Source organism: Lepisma saccharinum, unplaced genomic scaffold (assembly GCF_977018435.1).
Source record: "Lepisma saccharinum unplaced genomic scaffold, izLepSacc3.1 HAP1_SCAFFOLD_524, whole genome shotgun sequence".
NCBI classification, from domain to species: domain Eukaryota; kingdom Metazoa; phylum Arthropoda; class Insecta; order Zygentoma; family Lepismatidae; genus Lepisma; species Lepisma saccharinum.
The window spans coordinates 119,625-140,558 of NW_028143205.1; the positions used below are offsets into that span (position 1 = coordinate 119,625).

The 20,934-nt window shown below is 36.1% G+C and overlaps 1 protein-coding gene across 5 annotated transcripts; it reads right to left on the bottom strand.

Annotated features, from left to right (window-relative positions):
- Nucleotides 1–1,979: 1,979 nt before the first annotated feature.
- LOC145982990 (protein Mis18-alpha-like) lies at nucleotides 1,980–18,152 on the bottom strand. Of its 5 annotated transcripts, none has more exons than XM_083116274.1 (4): nucleotides 18,129–18,152; nucleotides 12,760–12,930; nucleotides 5,880–6,063; nucleotides 1,980–2,616 (listed from the first exon to the last, which is right to left on the bottom strand). In XM_083116274.1, the coding sequence occupies exons 2-4, from the start codon at nucleotides 12,887–12,889 to the stop codon at nucleotides 2,424–2,426; spliced, it is 507 nt and encodes a 168-aa protein (XP_082972400.1). In that variant the 5' UTR covers nucleotides 12,890–12,930; nucleotides 18,129–18,152; the 3' UTR covers nucleotides 1,980–2,423. The 5 variants fall into 5 exon arrangements, with proteins under 5 accessions (XP_082972400.1, XP_082972399.1, XP_082972397.1 ...); XM_083116273.1 differs by having other exon boundaries at nucleotides 17,939–18,144; XM_083116271.1 differs by having other exon boundaries at nucleotides 12,760–12,934; nucleotides 17,939–18,144.
- Between the last annotated feature and the right edge of the window lie 2,782 nt (nucleotides 18,153–20,934).

A 20,934-nucleotide genomic window follows, 5' to 3' on the forward strand; every position in this document is an offset into this window, starting at 1 on the left:
ACAGCATTAATAGTTCATTCATCTCTTGAGTTAATTATGATCATATCTGGTAACCAATTACAGGTATTGTCTTCAACTGCAGCTTGCTGAGCTAAAGTTCTGGTCACCCTGCATAGATTCTTCTGTGGACAAGACTCTAAACAAGGGTTGCTACGATTTTTTGATTATCAAATTCCCTGACATTTCCAGGTTTTCCAGTCCAAAAATGAAATTTTTCCAGACATGTTTATCATTATGATTTTTGCTTTTGAACCTTGTGTTTTTCAATTAAATATATAATCCACTAATTATTATGAATATTTACTTTCACATAACCTTTCTTTTAGCAAATTTCATTCTACACACACAAGAACACGTGAGAATTCGAAGTGTAAAATGTAAAATTACAATCGGTACGTGCATCTAACCTTGAGGCTAAGGTAACAGAGGTACATTATTTCACCATAACAGATCTCCACAATATAAAAACATCAGAAAAAGTTCATAAACCATACATACTTATTCATTTTCTGGCAGATTTATAACATCGTTGAAAATGCTCCCTTTTGCTTAGATTTAAGTACACAGAATCTGGAGAAATTGTTGTTGCCTATACGAATTCTATAGGAAATGCCAACAAGACTAAGATCTATAAAATAATAGACAATAACCTCATCTTCACCAACATTTCTGATAATTATGATCATATTGTCAATGAACTTTAGTTATCAATCAGATATCTGGACTGCAAGTTTTACTTTCTAATATCTAGTATTATAAAAGTGAAAATTTATTACAGGAATCGAAGGAACCATAATTTTGCACAAGACTGAGAATCATAAGTACGAAAGAAACGAGTTTCTAAATTGAATCTTTTTTTTGGAAGTGGAATCACAAGAACCGAATCCAGACGTGGAAGTGAACTGCTTGTTCATTTTGCAACTTTTTCTCTTGCAGACTTAAAAATGCACGTAAATTCCAGATGATCTGCAAAATTCCCTGGTTTCCAGGTTTTCCAGATACGTAACAATCCTGGTAAACTGATGCCTACACAATAGAATAATCTGACGAAGGTCGGACACACACACACGCACCTTATTACACATATCAGTTTCCCAGATGGTTGCTGGCAAACATCAAACAAGTCTGACACTTGAGTAGAAATCTGACAGTAGCCTTCTGCACTGCGAGCTTAGTTGATTTGTTCTTTGTTATTTAGCATCTTATTTTGTCAGTTTTCTATTTGCGCGGATGAGGATGAGTGACGAAATTGATGAAGGTACACTCACAAAGAACAGTCATGTTACCTGCTTTACCGCAACAATTCTTATTTATTGTATACATTTATTACATGTTAATTAGATATAATAGAAATAAAACACCAATTCAGGCATACAAGCAAGACAAAAACAGAAGACCGACAACTTCAAATTATGCAACAATTTCTATATGTATGAAAAAGTTGGGTTAAGGTAGTGAACCAGATAACATTGGAAAATATGGCACTGGGGAAAACCCACCTTTTTTCATGTATGTAAAGAAATTGCCAAAAATTGGGAATTGTTGTGGTAAACCAGGTCAAATTTTCAGAAAATGCCACTGCACCCATGCCAAGATTCGAACCCAGGACTCTTGGTATTGTAATGAACTGTGATAACCACTCTGAGCAAGCTGATACGTGCAATACAGCAGTTGGTGTACAGAGATTTTCAACTATATGGCCAGGGTGTAATCGCCTTCAGTTTTCTGAAACTTGTGACTTAACGGACAACAAAGGGATGACTATATCTAAAGATGCAAGAGTTTGGTAAGTCTAAGACTCAAGTTTAGCCACCTAGACTAGCCTGGTAGAACCCACTCACCTTCTTACAGCACTATTGTTATACATTGCTTGCGAATTGGTAGGTTTCCCTGTTAATATCAACTTTTCACAGCTGTTACAGACTTTAATGAACAAATATGTACATGAAACATAAACTTTATTAAGTTTCGTCATTATTTGCACTTATTATCATTACTGCTTCACATAACAATCTTACATTATAATAGTCAACTGTATTATACCTTATAAAGAAAATAAAAGAAGAAACATTATTTGCTTACTACATTGTAGTGTTATTAAAGTTTAAAAACAAAGGAATTGCACATTATTATGAATAAAATTTACTCTCAGATACCAAGAATACTGTATATAATACAAAAATATCAATCACAAAAATTTGCAGAATTAACATACTTTTTTCAAGAAGGAACGAAAATGTTGAAAAACTGATATTTGGAAATTACATAAATGAGTATTTACATAGTAGTGAGTAACATTTATAACCAGGAGAAAACAGCAAAAGAACACAATCAGAAATAAAACTTACAACATGAATGAAAGTCTGCATTTAAAATATTTCACACTTCACATAACTTGCCAATCTTTTCTGTCTATTTCAGATTCAAGTCATGTACGCATAATCCACATCTACACTATCATTCGCAGAACTGCATTCGCTTTGCAATTTCACAAAATCCAATTTCATAGTCATCACAACCTTCACCAAATCATCCAGCTTCTTTGTGACTGAATCTAAATTACCCACACTGGGTCTCTTCGTATAGATGTTCTTATCAACATAACCAGTAATTGTCCTTAAAAACAAAACACAGTATTACGCCGCTGAATAAATATTTTGCTAGAGCACAAAATGAACGTAAAACAAACTTCGACTAAACTTTTTACGCCAACAATAGGATGTGATACCCGCGCCTCCGCCAAAATGTCGAAGCATATTTTTTCAGCTTTGTAGGTTAACTGCGTTAATCCTAAGGAAAATTTTATGAGTTTGTTCTATTGGGAAAACAAAGACTGGATTTTAATGTGGAATATCTGGGAACATAAAACTGGGGTTCCACTGTATATAATTAGAGTTATCACAAAATATAAAAATATTTTTATTCAGAATATCACAAATTTAAAAGTCAATAACTGAAGAAGTTGGTGGGTATTCATTTTCTAATAATGGCAAATACCGAAAAACAAGGAATATAAATGACTGTTCCAGGTTTTTTAATGGTTCCAAAATATTCTTCAGGCTCTTTCTACTCTGAACTTGATAATGAATGAATGAAAAATAAATATTGGTAACTCTTACAGAAGCGCATGAGGGGTATCCCCCCCGGAATTGAATTGAATTGAAAAGTTTTTTTATTTACTACAGAGCGAGATTCAGTCTTGGGCTGCTCTCTCAGGTTCTGCATGGCGCGCAATTGTTTTAACCTTTTGCTGCCCAAGCGTCTCGAACGAGATACCCAAATGTAACCCTTACTGTCCAAAGCATCTCGATCGAGACGCTGTGTCAAGGTCGTAGTTTTTACGTTATAACTTTTCTATTTTTGGCTAGAATTTCGATTTTATTTTTTTATATTGTTACTAACACATGTATTTAACAGAAATGGTTTTTTGCATTTTTTTATCTTCATGAAAATGGAGGGGGAAAGGTACTTCTCTTTTGCGGCTCTTTTCAACATCAAATTTTTGCCGACAAAGGAAGACCGGCTTTGTTGTTCTAAAGCAATGCTTTTCACTCCCTCCTGCTAACTGCATTCGAAGGAAGCTTGTTTATCAGTATCCGATGTCAAAATGAAAGTTTTCCGTGAGGGCGCAAGCAGGGGGTGGGGGAGGGGGAAGACTGGTTGTTGAATCTGCGTTGTGAGAATGGAATTTCGAAGCGCGCTGAAGGAAACCTCTGTTTTTTTTAGCACAAGTGTCCACAAGTGGCAACAGGGGTTACCCAGCATTGTCTAAAAATAGAATTTCAAGCAGCTGCAACAATTGGCGCTCATTTTTCACTATGTTCTAGCTTTTCGTCTGTGAATGTTGTGCATATGTGTCGTTTTGTACCCAAGTGCAAGGACATTTTTTGGGTGGTGACAATTTTTTAAAATAACTTTTGGGGGTTTTCTCCCTTCCCCCTCCATATATACGCCAAATTTGCATAAATTTTGCATTTTGACATTTTTTTTCGGGGGGCGGGGGGAAACACCATTTTTTTAAAGAAAAGTATTTTTGAGGGGATTTCCCCCCTTACCCCTCCATATGTACGCCGAATGTGCATAAATTATATATCGTCTGAATCTGTGATTCATTCTGCGTACAACGGTATATCTTTCATATCTCTAGGGCATTTAGTTTCTGAGCTAAAGTCATTTCAATGTAACTCTGCATTTTGAAGCTTGAGACCATTCCTTTTGGGGTTACAACTCAAGTTACATTGGTCATATGATAATAATGCAAATATTTTTGTGTTCCTTACATGTCAGCGATAATTTCTATGTGCATTTTGAACTTTTCATATCCTTTTTTTCGGGGGGGCGGGGGGGAGAAACCCCATTTTTTTAAAAAAAAGTATTTTCAGAGGATTTACCCCCTTTCCCCCTCCAGATATACGCCGAATGTGCATAAATTATATATCGTCTGAATCTGTGATTCATTCTGCGTACAACGGTATATCGTTCATATCTCCAGGGCAAATAGTCTCTGAGCTAAAGTCATTTCAAGGTACCGCTGCATTTTGAAGCTTGAATCAGTGGCGTGCCGACAATTCCTTTTGGGGGTATAACTCAAGTTACATTGGTCATATGATAATAATGCAAATATTTTTGTGTTCCTTACATGTTAGCGATCATTTCCATGTGCATGTCGACACTGTCATGTACTTTTTGCTTGAGGGGAGGGTGGGGGAACAAATTTTTTTCCCCGAAATTTTGAAATTTTGAGTTAGCCCCCTCCCCCCCGCCACATATACGCCAAATTTGCAAAAAATTCATATAGTCTGAATCTCTGGATCATTCCGCGTACAACGGTATATCAGTCATCTCTCTAGGGAAATTAGCCTCCGATCTACACTCATTTAATTGAAACTCTGCATTTTGCTCAAAATCGGCTCGGGACAGAGAGGCTTACATGTGAAAAAGGCCTTGGGCGGCAAAAGGTTAAGTGCTTAAGAACTCACCTACTTTCAAATGGACTCATCTTGCATATGTCTTCCTTTTATTCATCTCCCTCCAACAACTAATTCAACAGTAACAGTTGTTTGATGGCATTGTTGTTAAGTATGGAAAGTTTTTACTCAGCATGCACCTGTCTGCTACCAGCAATTGTAGTTTCCCTTTATTCTTGCATTGGTGAATATTAAAATGAAGAGAGGAAGAAGACTGATAGATCAAGAAATTGAGGCTGTGTTGAAGCTTCAGACAATGAAATTGTTGGCAGAGATACATCTTCATCAGAGGAAGAACGACTCTAATAACTCAATACAAAGAGCAGAAAGTGATCACGATGATATCATGTCAGAAAATGAATGTGTCTAAATAAGTAGTTGGTGTAAATTTTTCAATAAAGCTTAATCATATTGACAAATAGTGAAAATAAATGGTAAAAAATTACCCCATGTGAGTCGTATTATAGGTCATGTAGGTGTGTGAGTGTTCAGACTGTTCTTCAGTGGAGCAAAATTACACTGCAGTCACCTGGAAACACACATTTCTTAAGGAGGTCAATGAATCATTCTGATTCTTCAAGGATAATTTGGAACTTTATATCGGTACTTTTTTGGTCAAAATTTCATATCGGCATATCAATAAATCTAGATTTTGTGATTACATAACATGAATTTTAATATTCTGTTGTGGTTCTTTAATATTTTGAAGCAAAACTTTGGTAAACTGATACTCCAAGTGAAATACTCATTCACTAATATTAATACATTTTTTTGAACAAGTTTTGTTACAATTTTTAATATTCAGTACTGATATCAATGGCAATTGGTTAAGCCCTAGTTAATCATAATTTATTTCACTTTTACACATAATTAACATGGAGATACTTAACGGAACTGAAGAGGAAAACTTACCCACGTATCTTATCTCCAAAGAGAACGTACGAGTCACAGACCCTGCTCAAATTCCTTGTGGTTGCCATATAATAGCGGCCCAGGTCCGTACCACATGCACATCTTACCTTGTAGAAAGTGCTACCAGAGTCAAATGCATCACGAGAAATTTCTATTTCTGAACTAAGTTTTGTGTTTGTAGTACCTACAATTAAAACAAAGGACACATAGGATATTAATAAAAGAGCACTCTATTTTTCCAGGAAGTGTAGCAAGAAGTTCGAGATTCAGTACAGGTTCAATTTTGAAACTTAAATCTGAGAAACTACACATGATAGTTACAAATCATGCCTCATTTTGCTCAATGGTCATAGGAACCTATTTTCCTCTACAAAACAGAAGAAGTATTTTTTTAAAAAATATCTTATTTTACAAAATTTCGAATGCAGTCATCCTCCATGGAGGCAATGCCACAACGTGGGGGTTGTAAGCAGTTTTATACCTAGGTATGTGGTCCACTCTCCAGTCTCATTGTTAAAAATAAGATATTGTTGATACTTTCAGGGAAAAGATGTTTTCTAAACTAATGCGCAACACATATTTTGAGAAAAAAATTCGAAATAGAATTTAAATCACGAAAAGAAATAACAATTCATGCAACTCATACCTAGGTTTGTTTAGTACAGATTAGGCTATAAGCCTGTGGACATAGAAACCAAATCAGTGACCTAGAAAACATGCTACACTGCTGAGAGCTCTACATTAATAGCCAAAACATGACCCTCCTCATACCCATTTCAATAACTCTTTTGAATAGGACACTCGCTGCATTTATCTGCACACAGAAACAGGTCACTTTTCCATTGCAGGCTGCAGAATTGAAACTCCACACACAAAGAGTATGCATCAAATCTAGAACTCATCTCCCTTCTCCAATTAGCCAGAAACAAATTACTTATGATACACTTCCAGATACACGTCTCAGCTGGGCATTTAAGGGTCAATAAGCTCTTGCTTTCCAAAAGCAAGAATAAATTATTTAAAAAAAACAGTACACGATAAAATTAGAATAAAAATCTGACATTGGTTTGGAAAAGTGAACATAGTTGTGATTTTAAGCTTCCAGCATCAATTATGGGTTCTGTGTGTGTTTCCTGCACACAAACACCTTCTTTATCCTCCCTCCATTGAAACATCATAATTTTCTTCTTATTTTACCATGTTCTTGGTTTTTTTTATCCTACAATCAAGGGGTCCTGGTTTGATACCCAGTGGAGGCACATAGTGGTTCCAATCCAACTTAAAAACTATAGGTCCAATCCCAGTTAGCCGATCTGTGCATACAGCAGACTTAAAAAACGAAAACTCAGCTTTATTATTACATGCAATTTAATGTGATTCAGGCTCATTTAAACACTATTGAAAACAAAACTGAACACAAATAAAACTTAAAACATGTGTGAAATAAACCCAATCAAGTTGGGTGTCTTATTGTATTACTATTGTTGTTATTTTGCACTGTTCTACATCTCTAGGTAAATCATGGCGATAAGAATAACTGAAGAAATTGATCAGACAAACACCAATCCAAGCCTTCCTCAGCATTCAAACCTACAACTGCTGGCATCATCAAATGCCATGCTAACCACTCTGTCACAAGGCTGGTAGTATCTTCACCACTCTTGGCAGACAGAAGCGACAAATATCTTGCAGAAGTAAGATCGTCCAACAATTAAAGTCAGTTTGAAAACATCTAGAGCAAGTCAAGAAAAACTTAAGTCTTTGTTTGCCTGCATAAATCTTGTGAGATTGCCGTGTCAATGGAAGTGCATGTGGTTCCAGCCTAAGTCGGTACAGCTGGATAATATTACATACAGCATCATCTGACAACAATCTTTGTGCATGAATTAAATATATTATACTTAAGAATGTATTTACTGCTCGCGTGAAGTGGAAGAAGAAAATGTTTGTGGTGTATTAAGACCACATGCACTGAATATCCCATCTGCTATCAAACAAAGATGATCATAAGTTCATTTAAATTACTTACAATTTCTATACATACACATTAATGAATGCATGGTATTTATTCTTCTTTCTTTCCCTGGATCAATTAGCTGCTGCTGAGGAATAAGTACATACATGCATATTCCATTTCTGACGGTAACATGATAAGTAATTTTTAAGGTTATTTTTTTTTGTTTTTGAAAGGTGTGAGGTATATGTGTATTTGAACAGCAGTAGAAATAAATTAGATTTGACAACCAACCACCAAATACATTATTTTTTGTGTTGTGCCTTTAAATTACATTTTAGATTATCAAAACGAAAAAAAATACATATATTTTGTTCAATTATAACAACACTGCTTCTCTTCTCTCTTCAATTAGATGTGTAACCCAGAGGAAATACATCACGCTCCTTATGAGTTTCTTATATCAATCTTTCTTCAGAAAAATAAAACTAATTTTATCTTTTCCTACTACTAATCATTTAGATCTTTATCTTGTCATACACTATCAGCCCCACCAAAAATATTTTTAAAAAATCATGCACAGTTACATATTTACCCACATAAAACCTGTAATATCATCGTTTCAGCATAACTTTGTACCTCGACCAATCTCTCCGATATTACCAATTTTATAAGTTCAACCTTGGACGAAGAAGGTCAGGTTGACACAATATATACCAACTTTTGCAAAGCGTTCGACTGTGTTAACCACGGTGTCCTATTAAGTAAATTAGCATGCTTCAATATTTCTGAACCAATGTCAACTGTTCGCTTCCTATTTGCAGAACCGTAAGCAGTACGTGACGTAAAAAAGGTCACACATCCTCCGAGATAAGAGTCACCTCTGGAGTACCTCAGGGGTTTAACGTTGGGCCACTTCTTTTCACATTACTTATTAACGACTTGCCAGATTCATTTGAAAATTCACACAAATTGCTGTTTGCAGATGAGCTGAAATTTTACAGGAAAATAAGCAAACAAGATGACAGTGTTCAACTTCAAAATGATATTACAAAGTTAGAAGCGTGGACAATAAACAATGATTTAACACTAAATATCAATAAATGCCATTATGTAATATATACTCGAAAGAAATACCCAATTGAATTTCAGTATCAAATATGCAACCATACTCCACCAAGAAATTTCACAGTCAAGGATTTAGGGGGTTATTTTTAATTCAAATCTTACTTTTAATAAACATGTAGAACAAATAATTAGTGAAGCGTTCAAGAACCTTGAGTTTATTCTTAGAATGGGAAGAGATTTTAAGAGTATACACACACTACAAGTTTTGTATGACAAGACCAAAACTAGAATATGCATTTCTTATATGGAATTCAGTGAAATAATTGAAAGAGTGCCATCAACATTTCTTCCATTTTTAAAATAGAGATTTCAGAAATTTTACCCCAAATTTGAACACTACGATAACCTAATATGTGAATGTCGGTTTACAAAGTTGTGTCAGAGAGGAATGTTACATGAAATAGTATTCTTGTGGAACATGTTAAATCACAAGTAGATGCTGAGCATCTACTCTGCCAGATAAATTTTTGCATCCTGCCGTCGAACACTAGACTCAAGAATGAAGTTTTTCTTATAATGAAGGCTAGATCGGAAATTGAAAAGAAATCTCCATTGTGGAGAATGTGCACCAGTTACAAACAGTCAGACCACTGACATATTTCCTATGAACCTAAGAGACCTCAGTAAACCACTAGCTATTAACACAATGGCTTAAGTTTAAACACCTAATTTCGTAATGAAATGGTGTGATAAAGTGTGTGTGTGTGTGTCTATATATATACACTGCTGGACAAAAAAAACGGACACCTTAATATTTGATATCTGAATTGCAATTACTTAAGAATTATGCTCTCAGTTAAGTATTGAAAAATTGAATATTCATTATTGAACATTTTCCATACCTTTTCCATTTATTATTTATTTATTTATTTACTCGTATTTACTTATTTGGAACAAATAGTAGGCTCAAAATCAATTTCATGCAATTTTGTTTTACCTTATTGATTTTCAATTCCTGTTGATGTTATTTTGCTTAATGTCTAGAGAGCCATGAATTTTGGTTCATAGTAACCATAGTAACAGATATTATTGACATTGTCATTGCTGGTGTTTTTCTTACAAGTTTTTTGTAAGTTTGCTAGCTTGAAAACGAGACGTGAAGAGGTAGTAAAAGCAATAGCTCTTCGTGATGATGGTCGTAGTGTGCACTATATTGCTAGGGTGCTAAATATAGCACGAAGTACACGAAGCTCTCAGATGGTATGATGCAACTGGTTCCTATGGTAGAAGACCGGGATCAGGTCGGAAATGATGCACAACAGCATGGGAAGATCGTCACATGCGTATCAACTTCTTAAGAAACCGTCGAACGACTTCAAATATTGTGGCACATCTTTTTGTTTAAAAAGTTGCTAACCATTGTTATAACTGTATCTTTAGTCAAAATGAAAATAAATGTCTGATGAAGGGAGCGTGTGTTCTCCTGAAACGTCACAACGAAAAACTGTTTTCTTATGCTTGTAATAACTGTAAACTACAGGAAAATAATTGTGGCACATCGTTTGAGAAATGTTCATAGAGCTGTGGTTTCTTCACGGAGGCTGGCTACAGGTCCCAGGTTGTTAGCACATCACTGGAAGCGAAGACTGGAATTTGCTACACTACACTTACGTTGGAATGTGGAGCAGTGGGAAAAGGTTTTATTCTCCGATGAGTCAAAATTCAACCTATGTTCATCAGACGGGCGTGAACATGTGTATAGAAGACCTAATGAGCATTATGCACAATGTTGTTTCATTGAAATAACACCCTTTGGAGGCGGTGGTGTCATGGTCTGGGGAGGTATCTCTTTACAAGGACGTACAGTTGGTTCTTGTAGAGAATGGGGCCATGACAGCTTGCAGGTATATTACAGAATGTTTGGCAGATCATGTAGTACCATATTCACCATCCATAGGCCTAGATTTTGTTCTTATGCATGACAATGTGCATCCTCACATTGCGAATATTGTCACGGAGTACCTGGACGAAGTTGGGATTACGCGATTAGAATGGCCACCACAAAGTCCGGACCTAAATCCAATAGAGCACGTCTGGGATCAACTGAAACGACATATCAGAAACCACACAATAGTTCCAGAAACAACTGAAGAGCTAAGATGTGCTATTCAAGAAGAATGGGAGCAATTGGACCAAGAAGTAATTGCCAACCTTATTCGAAGTATGCCATAGTGGTTACAAGCTGTAATTGATGCTCGAGGAGGTAACACCCACTACTAGACAGCTTACATACCCCACCAGTACCAGTTAACAATATAAAAAAAAATTGCTAAGATTTCATTTTTTTTTGGTAGTTTTCTGTAACTTTCTTTTTTGTTCTAATTTAACTTATTAATAATAAATTTTAATTTGTTTTCTGTTGAATATATTCACGTTTTCTCATTTACAATAATTTCTGCAACATTTAGTTAGTCTTCGAATCTGAATTTATGTGTTATCACTAAAAATGCAAGTGTCCGTTTTTTTTTGTTTTTTTTTTGTCCAGCAGCATAGAAAGGAAACACTCACCAGACAGTGGAAGAAATTCAGATTTGCGCAGACTCTTGTGCTACATCTTCAGTGTTAGCGTCCGGATCCATCTTTTCTCCTAACTCTGAAGATGCAGCACTAGTTTCTGCGAAAATTCGCATTTCTTCCACTGTCTGGTGAGTGTTTCCGAGCTTTGTAATTAGGTATGTACCTGTTGAGTTCAATAAATAAATAAATAATATAGACACTTTCGGTTGAATGTGAAATTTCTGATCTTTCAATAATTCCAATAAGCACGTTGCTCCACACATTTTAATTGTTGATGACTTTGTTGAGCATTGAATACTCTGTTTCAATGACAATTGGATAGAGAAGAAATGACTACAAAATCAATGGTTGCAATTGCTTTTTAAAACAAAAAGATTACCATGAACATACTAAATCAAAACTAAACTCCGTGATGCAACAGTCCTCGAAGAGCCAGGGCTTGCCAGAGTGGCTCTTCGTTGGGTGATGCGTAGTCAACACGTCGGATCCCATCGCCGCTGTTTCCCTGGCTTCCGTGACTGCAGCCTGCTAATTTTTCTTTTCAAGTAGCTTTGCAATTATTCTCACGACTCTAGGTAAACACCGAAATTTTAAAGGCTCGCACCAGGAATTGAGCCCAGGACCACTCGCACCAAAGGAGAGAGTGCTTGAGGGCCAGTGCCTATTATCTACAGACTGGCAGCCTGACCTGCACCACAGCCATCAAGTACTTATAGGGTGACGTGTGGTCAGCACAACTAATTCCCAGTCATTGTTGCAGGTTTCTATGACTAGGTAACACTTATCATTTGTAGCTCCTCAATTTCCTCAAGATGGTGGGTGGGCAGCAGTCTCATATTCAGGACGAAATATCAGGAGAAAAGTTGTTACGCTTCCCCCCCCCCCCCCCCCCGGATACTTGAACCTGCACTTGAGTAGTAGCTGGAGACCAAAGCTTATGCCTCAGACTGCAAAAACAAACATGTATGAAGGATCTCTGCCACTGACTAAATGATTGGTTAAAACCAAAACATGTGACTTTTACCAATCTTGTCTTCCAATCACAATGACTTCTGAGCCTCCATCAACACCTTTGGATAGTAAATATATTTGGAACTATTTGATTCGAATATAATTTTGTGTGTTAATTCCTATGTATTTACATATTATGTACATACACATTACTACAACAAAATTTCCAATCATTTACCATTAAATTACTAAGTATGGTAATATCTCAGACAAATTCAGCTTGTAAATACAACATAAAATATATTAAAAGGTATATGAAAAATCACCTACCATTAAAAGCAATGGCGCAAACTTCATCAACTTTATTGATCATATTAAAGCTGTTTCCCAATGATCTCTTGCACTTTCTGCACCGAAATTCAAAGACTGGTGCTTTCTGTTCATTTTGGATGTATTCCATTGTGTGCTGTTGAAGGTAAGTTTCAAATTATGACTTCTTGCCTGTCTTGCAAAATAAGAAAACGTCAGTAAATATCGCAAAAATAACACCGCTTGTTATATTTCATTCTGAAATAATGAATAGGCAAAATTTTTACATGAAAAATTCATTAATTTCACCTTTGAATATAATTTTACAATTTAGTTGCTATATTCTTACCAAATTAAGAGAATTTAAAAAAAAGTGTAACACTTTACTATAGGGGTGACGGATTTCTTACTTTTTACAGGAAAAAGTACTTACGCAAATAATTTTCTTTAGTGTTGTGGAAGTTTGTGAATGTAGTTTTGATCCATTTTAATGCGAATGCTTGTTGTTTTCTGTGAAAATCTCTTGTCAACAGAGAATACCTTGTCCATGGGAAGCGCACATGCTTGCGTAAGGTAATCATTAATTTTATTATTTGAAGATAAATAACAGGTAATTGTCTGTTATATCGGTGACACATTTCTATCAAATATTTTCAGATTTAAATGGTTTGTACTTACCAAATGTGTATTGCAGAACATAGCTGAAGGTGCCATTATGCTTTTTACACAAAAACACAGTGGCGTCTCGTCCCTTGGGGCTTCCGGGGGTTAGCCCCTAAAGAAAAACGGACGTATTCACGTAATTATCAATCACCATAACGCATAACTATCACACAGTCTTTTAAAAGGCGATTTTTACCCACGTAAATTCATCGTCTGTTGCAATGGATACGACAGAGCTCCTAGCGGCATTGATGTCAATTATCGTTTTCCGGGGCACGTCGCAAGGGAAGGCGTGGCCTACACCCACCTACGCTACAGTGAAGGTCACATGCTAGCAGAGAGAGGAGGGAAGAGTGCAATGGATTTGAGTGCTGATTCGGGGCTAGCTCTGTTGCGTCGCGTTCGATCTCGCGTGATGTTCTGTAGTGGTTTGGTGGCTTTCATTCGCTATGTTTGAGTGAGTTTGACAGGGTTGATGTTCGAACACAAATTGATGAAGGACATAGGCTGTCAATTACAAGACACAATGAATTTGTCCAAAAAAATAGCCATATATTAAATAGAATTATCGATTGCTTAAAATTCTGTGGTCGACATGAACTTGCTCTACGAGGACATAATGAAAGAGAACAATCTTTAAACAGAGGCATCTTCCCAGATATATTATCCCTTCATAGAAGAGGGAAAACTAAAGAGGGAACTTCGTGTTCTTTATTGTAGTGAAGAGTTGAACAACATAAACTCTATCAGTATATTGCATTCATTTTTTATTTAAAATTATTTAGAGGGTAAATTTTCAGAAAGAGTAAAAATGACAAACATAGTTTTAATAACTCCAGTGGCAACAGCTGAATCTGAACGATGTTTCAGCACACTGAAGCGTATTAAAACCTGCTTAAGAAATGCAATGGGACAAGACAGACCAAATGCCTTGGCACTTACTTACAATAGAGATAGAATACATTTCAAACATAGAGGGTTTCAACGAAAAAGTAATAACAAAATTTGCTGAGCAGAAGAACAGGAGTCAATGTTCGTAGAAAGGTATGTTTCACAACAATACCTGTTTCTTTTGTAATCATGTGAATTGTCATTATTTTTTAAATTCTTTAAAAAAATAAGTCCAGTTTTGTAGTTTAGAAGAAGATAAATACCCATCTTTTTGTAATTCATGTAATTTGTCATTATATTTTAAATTCTTTAAAAAATAAGCCCCGGCCAAATTTGAGGCCACGAGACGCCACTGCGAAAAGAACTTCGATTTTTCACATTACGAGTAATTCTTTTGGGTCCTTTCTTCCATTGCGGAACATACAATATGGCACGCACAGCTGTGGATCATCGCACGTCATGCTTGTGTTTTGTCGATTTGGAGTGGGGTATGTAGTGTTCCAACCTTCTTAACCGAAAAATACCTACTTTTGTGTTCATTATGTCATCACAAACCATTGACGGATAGCACCAAAAACCATTCCCAATAGCCCCAAAAACCATTCTCAATAGCTCCACAAACCATTGACGGATAGCTTCAAAAACCATTCCCGATAGCCCCCACGAACTATTCACGGATAGCCCCAAAAACCATTCACAATAGTCCCAAAAACCCTTCACGTTAGCCCCACGAACCATTTCCGGCAAGCTTAGGTTAGCATAGTTAAAAAAGAAAATAAATAAAATTATGGTAAAAAAAGGCACGTTTGGAAACACTGGCGAGACCACATGACTTTCGACACTCGCAACATCTGCAGGTACATAATGGAAACAAGGGCATAATGTTGCCGCTTTGCACAAAATGAAAGATTATTATATCAAAAGTGCTTACGGTGAGAAAAAACCTCCAAGAACTTTCAAAATACTACAGAAACTCATTTCCGTAAGTAGTTTCTTCTGTAAAAATGAAGAAATGTGTCTCCGATTTAACAGACATTTACCAAATAACTTTTTATGGAAGGTTCAATTTTCGTCTGACAATGATTTCCAAAATTCTACGATAATTAATCTTGTGCGCTAGGAGAATTTGAAAAAAAATCATAAAACAATCGGAACCGTTACCTAAATACACTAAGGTTCCGATTTAATTCCCACTAGTATACGATACTTACTGTCACTCGTCAACAGAGAATACCTTGTCCATGGGAAGCGCACATGCTTGCGTAAGGTAGGGTGACCAGATATTTGTTGACCAAAAAGAGTATTGTCTATAGGCTAAAGGTGCGCATGCACAAAACATAAAAAGAAAACAAAAATAAGGGTGGCTATTTGTTATTGCTTCTATTATAGCCCCTATAAAATAGACCTACACTCTTACAGATTCAAATTACTTATGAGTCTAATGCAATTAGCTAATTACAAATACTTACTCACCAACGGGCATCATCATTCATACTTCTGGGATGATTTTGCTTTCTTGAGTATGTATAAATCATCCTTTATTTTGGTCATGTCCACATTGAATTTCACTTTAATTTCATTACTTGTTCGAGTGTTAAAACCAGGAGTGTACTTTTTTTCCTCTCATCAATACGTTTTAATAACAATGAAGAAATTTACACAATCAACATTTGTACCAGGCAGAGTAGAGTAAACAAGAATTTTATAAGAGACACATTACTTTTAAATTTGACCCGGCCTGTACTAAATCTTTGTACACTAACCTCCACTTACGCATCATTGTTTCTTTCTTTCCCCCCAATCTTCAAGATGTTTTTCAACGGGTTTTGAAATTGCACAGTAAGTGTCAAAAATATAATTTTCTTTTCCCCCCAATCTTCAAGATGTTTTTTAACGGGTTTTGAAATTGCACAGTAAGTGTCAAAAATATCATTATCATTAAATTCCAATGAATTTGAATTATGTTTTGCTTGTTGATGGATATAAGAAAATGACTCTTGAAATTGTTCATAGGAAATTCTTGAGTAAAGGAGTAATTACCTCAGTGTCTTGACATCTTCAAAAAACTAAGTTACCATGTTTCTAAGTATTTTACCACTTCACAATAAAACCTAATTGGGTAACACTTTACTATACCGGAGACGGATTTCTTCAAATTTACAGGAGAAAGTACTTACGCAAATCATTTTCTGTAGCGTTGTTCATGTTCGGGAATGTAGTTTTGATCCATTTTAATGCGAATGCATCTGGTTTTCTACGAAAACCTATTTCCGACGTGCTATTGCTGCTGCTGCCATTTGTTTTCCGCACGTCATCGAGAAAAACTGATGTTGTCCGTATATGCTAAATTGAACGAAAGGAGTGCTGGTAAAAATTTACTATCCTTCGGACACCTCTAATTTTTTCGTTTTGTCAATTTTTGACATTCGTACTTACGTATCTGCTTCGCGGAACATTCCTGAAGGTGTATCAACGTTGTTTTGATGAAATTTGAACTATGTTTCCTAACCTAACAGAACTAACCTAACCACGCGAGAATGGTTCGTGGGGCTAGCGCCAATGGTTCGCAATTATTTCCAATTTCTAGATCCTGATACTAACACGACACCAAATTTTAACTATGTTTCCTAACCTAACAGAACTAACCTATCCACGTGCCAATGGTTCGTGGGGCTAGCTATTCTCCATCGGAGAATTAATTTTCAACGAACAACATGAATTTCAGCTATGAAACATTCCCACATCACACAAAACACTTTCCCGATGTTCGACAATGCTACAGGAACCTATTATTACGGTAAGTAATTTCTTCTGTAAAAATAAATAAATGTGTCCGAAGGATAGTAAACTAGTACCAAGTAGGTTCTTCTGTAAAAATAAATAAATGTGTCCGAAGGATAGTAAACAAGTACCGAAACTTCAATTACTGTTATATCACCTCTTTCAATTTTTAAAATAGTATCATTAAACAGGAGTAGCTGTGCATGCACAAAAAATAGCCATAGTTCTTTTGTATAATCTTGAAAAAAAATTACTATTGCAATTGGGGCATTTTCCTCACTCAAAAAATAGGCCTTTATCGCTTCATAATGACGTATAATTAAAGTAAAGGGAGGAATGTTATCTTTGAGTGGTATAAAAACCCTCATAATGGCACCCAAAAAATTCAAAGCTTCTTTTCAAATTTTCTGTTCTCTCAGTAAAAATACTAAAATGATTGTATATTTTGAAAACCAAGTTCTGAACATATATGGGTGTTATTTTCGCACAAGGTACAGAAATTGCATTATGTAGAATATGAGCCCCACAACCAATAGGCAAAATATTTTTTTTCTATTCTGCACTCTAACTCTCTGTGCACATTTTTATTTCCTGATGTCTTGTTTATGCTATCAAAATTTAATGGTGCATTATCTGCTACAAATCCAAAAACCTTCGTTTCTAAACCATATTGACTTACTGTATCCACCAATACACTTGAAGAAACTATCCAACTTACGTGTCTCAGAAACCAATGAACATTTTATGTGCGACTTTGATTTTCTATGTTGTTCAATATAATATTTACCTTTGTTTTTATGGAAAAGAGTATATGGTAAAAATTTAAACCGTTACCGTCAAACATTTCAAATGAAGCCAAACTTACGATTGCTAGCTCTGAATTTTGGGGTTACACGATAATTAGTAACCTTGTCAAGAAATGCACGTAAATAAAATACAATTCACTTATCAACGTAAACTTAATTCGGTGCTTTAAAAATGACACAGACATGCACAAACATACAAATAATGAATCAAAACAAAATACTCTATCTAAATCACAGCATCAAATTTACATCTTTTGTGTGGTATCTTGTATGCAGCCGCGCTTGTACTCCAGTGTTGCCGGTAGCCTCATGAAAATTATAACCACATCAACGGGAAAACAATTTGGCAGAATTTAACAGGAATGAACATTTCTCGTCCGAACGCTGGGATTTTTCATTTCAGATTTCACTTCCAATCTCGTCTTAAGACATTTTCGTTGCGCGATCGCTTGATTCGTAAATAAAAGGCCGGTAAGTAGGAAAGAAGAGTTGGGTGAAGGGCGGCGATGAAGGAGCGACGATGGGCGCATCCAGAAACGCTCAACGTTGGGGCAAGGTGCGCTCAGTAAAAGCTGATATTCATGGACTTTCATCTTGCGATTCCTTGCTTTTCATTTTCACACTGCACCTCAAACTTGACTGAAGGGCCAGAAAAGTTAACAAAGGTGTATTTTACATTAATTAAGAACAATGTTATGTACCGTATTTATGGGGGTTATTCCTGATCCTGTGATAAAACAAAAAATAATCGATCAGGCAATTCGATTATAGATGGCAGGGAAAGAACTTCCAGATGCTTCCAGTTTGGGCAATTTTCCAATGTAAACAAGGGAAATACAGATCGTCACCGAGCTTATTTTCTTATAAAAGATGGGCTACAAAATGGATCACTTGAATTTTTTTAGTGATATGGGGGCTATTCACCGGATGTTTACATTTCTGTGCTTCTTGGCGCGGGCGGGAACTTTACTTCCGGTTTTCAATAGAATAAAGCCCCTATCACACGGAACTGGATATCTAGTAGGAATGCCCTAGTTGGCGATGAACAGACTTTCTAGGAAGAAATCATGGCCGCCTGGCTGACTACCTGACTGGTTTGGAGGAATAGGACATGTTCTAATTGCCAATAGCTTTCCTCGACTGGATTCTGTGGAACAGCCAATCAGAGCAAAGCTTGGCCATGTGAAAATAATATGTGAGTTTGCAAAGGAACGTTTTTTGTGTGTGGTTTCCGAGTGTTTCTCGATAAAAAAAAAAAAAGTAGTGTCTGCTGCCACGTTCTATTTCTGCTGGAATCTCAAAAAAGATGCACGTGGCAGCAAACTCGGTCTTTGTTTTATCGTGATTTCATCATGCTATGTATGCAATTACGTCTGTAACACATACTGTGAAGTTGTAGCGATTACTTTCACATAAATGTTTTAAGATTAGGTCCTTTAGCATTCTTCTAATTATAAATCTAAATGCTCTCGTAGTTAGATTACGTTCCGTTAGCATTAAAATGATATCGCTAAATGCTTTCTAAAGAAAAAGGTTCTAATTACCTGTACATTCAATACCACTAATAATAAACTTGCATTTTTCTTGTCTTCATCTGTTCTTAAGATTTCTAAAATACTTATAGCAGACGAATTACGTGGCAGGAGCAAATTTGACGCTTATTCTTACTGCTGACACGTGCGTGGCAGCAGACTCGGCCAAAAAAAAGGTAAAGAGATGACATGATGTGTAGGGGTGTGCGGGATCCCGAAAAGTCGGGAACAGGATCGGGAAAAAATGTTCCGTTTCGATCCCAACTTTTCGGAATCCCGAGCAGTCGGGAAATACCGAATGGTCATTTTAAAAAGTCGTGAATTCTCCACGTTTTCGGTACTTTCGGGACTGGAACTTATCGGAAATTGTTAGGTTTTGTACCTGAAATGCAAAAACAATCATTTAAGGTGAAAATCGCATATGGAATTCGAGATTTCCAGAGCTTCGGGAAATTTCGAACATTTCCTGTCCCGAAAATTTCCCGACTTGTCAAAATTGCGAATTTTTCCCGTCCCGAATGTCGGGATTTAAAAAAATTCCCATCTCGACTCAAAAAAATTTGTCGCGAACACCCCTAGCGCAGTGCATTCGTGTTCAGTTCATTCATATTTAGGTACTTATGCAATGCGATGAGATGTGTATGTGACAAATATGATTAGCTGAAAATGAAAATCCTTTAATAAATGTTTGATTTTTTTTGTGAATGAATGCTACGAATCTCATGTATGAATTTAAAAAGCTTGTTCGGTACGGATTGATTACCATATTTTTTTTCGAGCCTATCTCTAGTTCATACTTTTCCTTTTTTAATAAAAGCACAAAGCAGTAATTCTCCTACAACATTCTTCAAATTGCCCGTCCACGTCTAAATTTAAGCCGACTATAGACGAAAGCATAATTGCTACCTAAATGCTTCCAAAAATCGTATAACACATAGTACTTAACAGTTTTACACCAAAGAATTTCATGGATCATTTTGGTTATCTGTTCCAATTATAATGTATAATACATACAACACGAAAGGCACGTCGAGTTACACCGTCTATCGTGAGTGCACGGTGTTTACAATTGAAATAGCTAAAATATTCTTCCATACGTGGACAGTAAACGTTGTAAAGTGTATATTTTATCAGCGCCATTCTTCTCTATCTAAAACCATTTAATACGAAGCAATATTCCTCTCGGTTGAACAGTTATCGTATTTTAAAAGTGTGAAGTGATACGCTGTTTATATCTCACGCGGGCGCCATTATGGGAAGAAAAGTCTATCGACAAGTACGGTGTAATAAGTATCGTGTGAGCCGAAATCTAGCGAAATGGGTAGTCAGTCCAGCGTCAACTAGAACATTCCTACTGGATATCCAGTTCCGTGTGATTCAGGCTTTACATGGAGTTCAAAGGTGTAAAGGCAGTGTCTTAAGAAAAGGCGACAATCATTGTGTGGCTTTTGGTTACAACACAAGGTTGGGAACAAATATTCTTTCTCGGGTATCTATGCATAGTTTCCAGACAGATCCGATTC